Consider the following 9126-nt stretch of genomic DNA (forward strand, 5'->3'; position numbering starts at 1 on the left):
ACATACCAACTTCATCTTCCCAGACAAGGACTTGCACTTAATTTTTCCAGCCTCTGCTTCTTTTTCTTCTAATGAGATCTGTCAGTCCTCCTGTATTTGTGATTGATTTGCTTTTTTTTCTTACTAGAAATAACTCATTTGATATTAACTTCCACCAAAGCTAGATCTTCTATTACAATACAAATGTCTAATACCCTTAAACTCATGGATCAGAAAACACGGGATGTAGTGGAAGTGGGCTTGGGAATCTGTGCTACTATATACTCCCTATGTAATTCTTGCATACACCAAAGTTTGAAAACCACCACTGTATTCTAAGGTAAAGCTGATAAACTTATCTTGTTAGAAGAGAAGCCTGAAGAAAACCTTCCAAGGAAACCAGTATGTTTTCACTGCAGCTTTTAGACTATAATGATAACAATTTTGCATGTAACTGAATAAGACGCTAACTCTTGGTGTTACATAAAGTCATTTTACCATATATTTAGAGATTTGAGGGTTTTAAAAAATATTTTAAATAATTTGATTCAAATGTGATATATTTTGATATGCTTTCTTTATAAATTCATAGTTTTGAATAATTGGGTAAAATTAATAGAAGAGTTAAATTAGATAAGTATTTACCTGTGAATCATAGATGGCTCCATATCACAAATTTGTAATTCAGCTGAGAGAGTGTGGGTCCCAAGCCTGGCTGGTCCCAGGTCTGGCTGTGATCCAGGCTCGTGGCTAGGAATAGGACCCTGGATTTAGAATATTACATTAGTGTAGTAGGGCGCCTGAGCCCATCTCATGTAAGCATGATTCAGCTTATTGTATCACATACGTGTGGCAGAATGCCACTATTGTACTCTGATGTACGTGGGCGGTCTCCTAACGAAGCAGAAGCACGTTCCCCGCAATGGAACTGCACTCCCTGAAAAAGAAGCACGCTCCCTGCAATAAAGTTGGTGCCTGCTGTTTCATTCTCATGTCAGGCCCTTGTGCATTTTTCCAGCTGGGTGTCTCACCACTGAGACCTTCCATTCTGGATCAGTTCGGTGCTGACAGAGTAAATTGCAAAAATATAAAGTAGTAACCTAGAAAATAAGAACATACAATTTTTGATAGTTGGTGGTCCTGTTTTTGACAATATGGCAGATTAGACAACCTAAAAATGTGCCATCTATGAAATACTTGGACATACTGAATAAAATAAAATAGTCACCTATTTAAGTGGTTAAATGAGTTCATAAGGACGTAAGGGATATCATCAGAAGCCAAAAACAAAGCAGAAACTAGACTTGGCCTTCGATCCCTTTGTGCTTGTGGTTTGAATTTATACTCTGTAGTCTGGGAACCCTCAACCTGAGAAATTAACACAAAATTCCTCAGCGCAACTGGCAGAAGTCAATGCAAAATCTTTTTTTGGAGCAGTATATCCTTCAACCCTGGCAGTAAAGAATTCCCATAGAAAATATCCTACTAGACGTGAATCCAAAAATCAAAATTACAAAATCCATGAATAATTCACCCTAAATGCAAGAAGCAAACACAACAAACAACAGGGTTAGAAATCTCCTCCTCCTGAAAAATTTGAATAATATTATTCCTTATCAACTCTAAAATAAGTACACATAAAATAATCGAAGATATGAAATGAAATTGAAAACATGAGAAACCAGCTCCATATTGTTATACAAATATAGTGCACTATACAGTATAAATGCGCAATGCTCTAGTACTTGAGAGGACGAAGAGAACTGCAGTAAACATTGGTATTATATGTTGAACCTGATGCTAAAATATTGATGAGAGGAAACTTAAGTTGTAGAACATTACTTCTTTCAAAATACCAGTTAGATACTGCAAACCAATGGCATCACAACGACTGAAAAATGAATGTCTCTATAAAACATAACAACATTAATCTCTGAGGATGAGCTTTAAACTGAAATCAACACAGATATCGCTTATGACATATAATTATGTCTTTATTCAAAAAAAAGATAGATGTCATTTGTAAATTAAATTATATAAAACAACTGAGAAGTTGCCAAGCAACACACTTCCTGAAAGCATAAATAGACCACTGCAAAACTATCTTATAATAAGGCAGTTAAATTCATCATGATTAAAATCATGCCAAAGATATGGGATTCTTTTTGCTTGCTCAGAGATAACATAAATTCTGGATAAACTCACTGAAGGTGAAATGTGTTCTGTTTAGTAAAGCAAGTGAGGAATAATCGCATTTCACTAGTAGAATGTGATATGATGGGAATCAAATGTTACTTGCTATTTGATCTCAATTAATGAAAAATGAGTGTTATACAAATCACCAAAAAAAAAAAAAAAAAAAAAGAATTTTCCCAAAGATGATGGACTTCACTAAAAATACCCTCCTCATCGATGTATAAACTATAAGGCCAACATTTTCCCATTTTTGCCAACTGTTTTTAATGTGGTGTGCTGAGGCCAATAGGCTGTCAGGTGTCAACTTTCTAAAGATCATATTCCATGTGGGAAAATGTGCAGTGCTCTTGTAGCAGAAAGGGAACTGTTTACTCCCTGCATTATGTGGTCACTTCAGACTTTTTATGAACTTAATATCTCTTCATAAGCTGGTGGCTGACTCACTTTTTGCCAAAGTTCCTTTGTCAGGGTAGAATGAAATATAAAAGCTGCCAACTAAATTTTGACAGTAATAACTAAATGTAGCACAGTCATACATTCCTTTTTTGTGGCTCTGAATCTAATCTTTCATTTAAACTCTCTGTTCTATTGTAGCTATTCATGGAAGTCTATTTTGCCTATTTTTAAGCAGCTTGCCATTTAATGTAATGAGTTTATAATGTAGTTAGTTGAAAAAGGACTTAGGATTTCTGTTATCGTTTTCTTTGCATTACTCATTCTCTTTGACTAATCTCCTACCTACTATAAACTTGGGTGTAGGAGAAATAGATAGATAGCATACACTAAACCTCTATCTATGAAAGAATGGTCACTCTGAGAATTCCTGCTATAATTTCTACTATTTTCTTTTCCAGACAAAACAAATTATAGTTTTTTAATGCACATAGTTCAAAAGAGAAAAACAATAATAAAAATGCCAGATGACACAGCCTTGGAATTTCAACCTTAACTGGTGAAAATGGCTGTAAAGATTTTGAATCAAAAGTTTAAAGATACTGTATAAAATTTGAGATAAAAAGTTTAGTTATTACATTTGAATTAAGTATACAACATATCAAAGTTTATAATAGAAGTAAATACTTTTTACATGGCTTTCATCTTTAGAAATAATTATGAGTATTATCAAAATATTTTTGTAAACCATGAAATTTAACTTTGGTTTCCTTTTGGGATTTTTCCATATGAGTGTCACTTGTGAAAAATTTTAAGTTAAAAAACAAACAAACAGTCAAGCAGCTACCAGAGTGGGAAAAAATAAACCTAAAGTATGATTTATAGATTCTTCATATTTTAGGTTGACTTATATGGGAAACTATGAAGCCAAGATAAGCTGTTGTAAATTAAGGAGGGTACTTAATAATGTATATTAGTTATATACATTTCCACCATTTCCGGAGAGTCAGTGAGCATTCTGCATAAACAAAATTGCTGCCCTTAATTTTAAAATTTCTTTGGAGGAAAATTATTTTTCTCTAAACAAATTTCAAGCTTAACTTTTTAATTTATTCAGTAGTCACATCTTCTTAAGTATCTAGAATATTTTCTAGTTTTTGATTATAGTTGGGTGGATACATATTTTTACATTAATATTTAGGATGTGACTAAATAACTAAGCCTATCTATTTAGAATTATGTTGATTTATTGTGTAATTAGTTAAAGGTTAATTGTCTAATTAGTTTAAGAGTAATGACTAATAACCTTTCAATAAATAAGTATTTATTAAACACATACTATACCTAAATTATTTAAACTTATCCATCAGAATTTTAAAATGAGCGTACATGTGCAAGTGTGTGTGTGTGTAAGCACATAGCTACTTACAATTTTAGTGAAGCTTCTGTGTGTCTTCATACTAAAACATGCATTTGTAGGCAAACATCTTCTCTTGGCTCATGGAATTAGTAATCATTTAGGCAACAGAAAGTGATTAAGATCATGTAGAGCAAGAGAAAATGATCGTTGAATTTGGGACACAGACAAGAAAATGTTTGTGTAGTTAATACTGGACATGCAATAATTAGAATGTCAAGGACACTTCACAGAAAAGACTCGAGTCATTGCAGAAGAGGTGTCTCAGTATAAGATGTTAAGAACTGGTGTGCTTTTTTGTCTCATAAGGTAATTCCTGTGTAACTAGACATTCCTTAATATTGTGCCCCAATTTATTAAATGAGTTTGATAATAGTGCAGATAACTCATGGGATCTGCTATAGGAAATATGCATCCATTATATAAGCATGGCTTTCCTTCATCTATGGGGCTTAGATCATCTCTATGGGATTCATTATAAAATATTCAAGCTGTTCTTTGATGCCAACCTAGGTAGTCAATCTCTTCCAGAGAAGAATGTTCTTACTGCTGGAATATGAAGTCCTCTTTTGTTTTCTAATTGAGTACTTGTCATAAAGAGTGAAAAATGGGGTGCAAAGGGAAGGTTTTCAGGGCCAGGTGAGTTACTTTATTTTCTTCTTGAAGTCAAATATTAGAATATCATCTTTATGTGTTATTTTCTACTTTTGTTGAAGAATGTTTAACAGAAATATCTGTGGGCACATGAATATATCAACTTAAACTATACTGTAATAAGACCTGAGTCAAAAATATATGCACATAATTTTAGTTTACTTTTCATTCTTAAAACAAAATTTATAAGAACATTTAGACATTCTAAGACCAATTAATAGGATTTTACTTCACCTTTTCCAGAGGATAGCAATTATTTTTGAATAAAACACAGAGAATAGATGGACAATTAGGAATAATGATCTCTTATGACATCAAGTGATAACAGATTTTTTTTTTTTTGATACTGCTGTCTTCAGAAGTTATAAAAGGCTGATATAGACTAAAAAGGCATATGCTGTGCAAGAGCTGAGTAGGGTGTAATTAATACGGGCTCAGGTAAGAAGCTGCCATGCATTACTAATGAGAGACTCAGCCAAAGGGTTGCCTGCAAGTTCTAAAGCTTCGGATGCTGTATGTAGTTAGAAAGACAGGAATTCCTTTATGAATTATTTTATTACAAAGTTATATTTGTAAGAATCTGAGCACTGTACAAATACACATCCTTCTAAGATGCCATCATAGTAAAGACCAACAATTTGGTTACATTTCAGGGAGAAATTCTACACTGAAATGAACATTGTGAGAAAACTCAATTTAATGATACCTTGGAGTATATTCTTGCTTCAAATACTGCTGTTTTCATTACAAGGTAAGAATTCATATGCAGTCTTTACCTTATTTTATTGTATTTTAGTGTCTCTTGCAACTGATAGGAAGTTTTCCCTTATACTGTAAAGCACTTTGAAATCACTAGAATGGATATATATTGTATGACAGCCAGATTATCTTTTTGAAAATTCTTAATAATGTAGATAATTTGGGACTTTCAGCTTTTTAAAGTCTATTTTTAAATGTTAAAATTATGCTTTTATTGTGATATTCAACTGTACTGAAAAAAGCTCTGATGCTAATTTTTTCTCTTCTAAAAGATGATTTCAAATAGTTGTCTGTGTAAACATATGACATTTTATAATAAATAAATTGAGAAATTGACTACTTAAACTTTCTTCATGCCAGTAACCCAAGGAATGGTTAAAAGATATTTTTAAGAAGTACTTTAACATTTGGTGCTAGGAATTGATTTTCAATTATTTGTGTGTAACAATTTTATTTATAAAATTATTTTTATAAGACAGTTTTATGGAGAAAACATTTATTTACATTTACTTGTTAGTTTCTAATCTATGAAAAGGGCTGATATTTTGGAGGTTATAGCAAAAGAGAGAAATTACTGAGGTATAAAAGACTAGAGAGGTCATAGACACTATCTTTTAATCCGAGTAGTGATTGAAACTCTAAGGAGTTTGTAATAGAGAGTTGAGAGCTGGAGTGGGCTGTGGAGATAAACACCATTATTTTGTGATGTGTGTGGTAACTTGCTTAAATTTAGCATTTGCTAAGTGGTAAGGCTAAGATTAAAACTGGATCTCTGACTCTAAGTTTAGTGCTCGTTCTACTGTAATATGTCTCTGTGTAAATCTAGGTACACTGCTCCTTCTTTCTGGATACCAGTTACTCCGATATCTCACAGGGAATTTGCCAGTTAAAATTCTTGAGAAAATGCAAAATAACTAACAGCAAAACTCAGTCTAAGTTTTAGAATTTAGGTTAAAATTTAGGTTAAAATAATCTGTTTAATAATCAGAACATGTGACCAAGATGTTTGTATAATTTTTTTTATTCTTACATATATTTATCTTTGACAGGATATATTTGTGCGTCATCCATCTTGACGGAAACATCAAAGTAAGAATTTCTTGTTTTTATGTCCTCTAAAACATAAATATGACATTGAGTAAATTTCAGCAGATAACTATATCTGTTTGTAAAAAAATAAAATAAAATATTTTACAAAATAAGGGCATGATATGTAGTTCTTTAAAAAGTTTCCACAAATTAATTATCAGGCATTCAGTTCCTTACTTATGAGCCAAAAATATTTCCTTTTATTTTAATTATGAGTTCTTGGTGATGTCCAAAGACTGTAGATACTAAAGGGATATTACTTTCACTTTCAGTAATTTACCCTTTTATATTGTTATTATCAATGTACACTGCTAATTACAAATGTGCTGTATTTTAACACAGACTAAAACAATTTTTAATAACAAAACAAATAAAATTATTCTAGCAATAAATAATGAAAATCATTTTAGGACTAATGAAAAAGAGAATTCTATTCACCATTTGATTTTGATAAATCAAAGTATAATGTGCTTACATTAATATTAATCTTCCCTTTATAACATGGAAAAGGGGTGAATTAAATATTATGTTTGCCAAACGTGGAATGTACTCTTGGCGAATACTCACCTCACTAGTTTTATGATGTGGAGAAAAAATGCTTGCTGGTGCTACAATATTACACTATTTTGTTTATTTTCTCTATCTCAAAGTTCCTTCCTACAATTCAGTTTACATCAGAGACTGGAGAGATTTGGGGACACTCCCAAATTTCGTAAAATGAGACGGCACCACCACCCAAATCTAACCCCTCCAAAAGGGGGAGGGGGACCTTTTAAATGTTAAACCAAGAAAGACCTCTTTGATAAAGTGATGGAAAGCTGGAGGAAAACACCAGCTCTCTCTTGGGAAAGGCTTGTTCAGGTTGCCTTGGGGCCTTTGACTATACAAGTTCTTTTTGTTTTCTTCCAGAAAGGGATTTAATGGAAATCGACAGAAAAGAGCTCTTTTAGCAGCACAGGTAGGTTATGCCTCAGAAGGAGAGAGAGGCAGAGATATAATACATTCTTTTCGGGACTCTGCTGTCACTTCAACAAAGAGACCTTTGTGGAAGGGAATGAAATACTAAAAACAAGACAGGAAAGAGGAGGAAGAGGCGAAGTAACTTCTCTACTGCTTTTCTACAATCTTCAAATTCATGTTTAGTTTACATTTACTTGTTTATTGTCAGCTTCATGCTGTTAAGCTATTCACCTCAGTTTCCTATAGATAGGCTCACATCATTTGTAGGCGATTTAATCTCATCTACTTGCCAGAAAATTTTTGTGGGTTCAGAAATTAAGCACAATATCAGTTACGACAATGACAACAGAACAAACACAAACAAATGGGGCAGAGAAAGGTGTAAATGATCTGAGTTAAAAACTGCAAAAGAGCATCAGGGGTGTTCCGACAAACAGCTTTCATATTGTTTGATAAATCTAAATTACAGCTATTTCTGGAAAGGTACTTTTTTTTTTTTTTTTTGAGTGGTAGGGTAGCCCTGAGCTTGAGGAGGTCTTTTTGCCTGGGTCCCTTTATATGAGGATATTGGACAACATAATTGCAATATCTCCAAACTGGTTAGAATGTCTAAATGGATAGGTTTAAGAAGTATTTCTCTACGAAAGATAGATGGTAAAATAGAGAATCCTAATTTAAAGGCATTTCTTGGAAAGTAATATATTTGAGTATTTATATAGCAAACCGAATATATACTTAAGGAGGCCGTTGTCAAATGCTGAAATGCAGTTAATTTCTGCTAGATTTTTTTTTGTAAATGTCTGAATTTTTATATTTTTTAATGTTAATTAAAGAGAATGGAACACATTTGATAGGTCATTGCGACAATTTAGAAGACAGAACTAATAGAAAATCCTTTTTCTTTCTTTTTTTTTTTTTTGAGAAAAGTTGCATTCTGGTGAACCTACTAGGTTGCAGAACCTGTGAGATATACCCTTAAGTTGTCACATACAGTGACCTATTAATGGGTTATCTTATTGTTCATGCAGATGTCTTTAGAATTTGCATAATTTATTACAAAGGAGTTAGTTATGTGAATCCCTCCCTTTTGTAAAGAAGTGGGGAATTCACTTACATTGTCTTGATTTCTCTTTGAGAGAATGAAGAGCGGGACACTTGCCCTTTTATTTCCTGTAGAACATGCATCCAAATTATTTAATGTTTGAACAAATTTTAAAAGAAGAAATGTTAAAGAAGGACAATGAGGTCATAATCATTGTTTAGGTTTGAAATTTCATCTTTTATAAGGCCATTCTTGTACACAGATTCACTCCCCAGTTCTAGGAAGACAGAACGCTGATGGATAGATATATGGGCAAGTAAGGATTCAGAAATATGTTGGCAATGTGATGAACAATGAACAAAGAAAAGGTAGATGCAGACTTTTCTCAATGGTGTATTTGTGCCCTGCAGTGATCTCTTATCTAAAGACTGCATTTCCTGGTGTTTCTCATCCTCTCCTGGAGATGTAATCAGCAAGGAGAAAGAATGGGCTGTTCTTTTTTATCACTTATGTGAATATATGCATCCACTGCTTGGAAATTTTTTGTATTTGCATTACATTTCAAAATTCTTCTCTTGAAAGCAGGGGCTAAGATCTAGACTTTGGTGCAGATAATTTATTTAGGATGTTCAGTGAG

The 9126-nt window shown here is 32.8% G+C and overlaps 1 protein-coding gene across 1 annotated transcript in view; it reads left to right on the forward strand.

Moving 5' to 3' along the window:
• The first annotated feature begins 5314 nt into the window (after window positions 1-5314).
• Window positions 5315-9126, forward strand: part of OTOGL (otogelin like) — a 128327-nt gene continuing 124515 nt past the window's right edge. The window contains exons 1-3 of the mRNA XM_025041052.1: window positions 5315-5390; window positions 6448-6487; window positions 7397-7445. Coding sequence (XP_024896820.1) covers window positions 5339-5390; window positions 6448-6487; window positions 7397-7445 — 141 coding nt within the window. The 5' untranslated portion in view covers window positions 5315-5338. The remainder of the gene's footprint in view (window positions 5391-6447; window positions 6488-7396; window positions 7446-9126) is intronic.

The sequence above is a fragment of the Pteropus alecto genome, unplaced genomic scaffold (assembly GCF_000325575.1).
Source record: "Pteropus alecto unplaced genomic scaffold, ASM32557v1 scaffold76, whole genome shotgun sequence".
Lineage (NCBI taxonomy): Eukaryota > Metazoa > Chordata > Mammalia > Chiroptera > Pteropodidae > Pteropus > Pteropus alecto.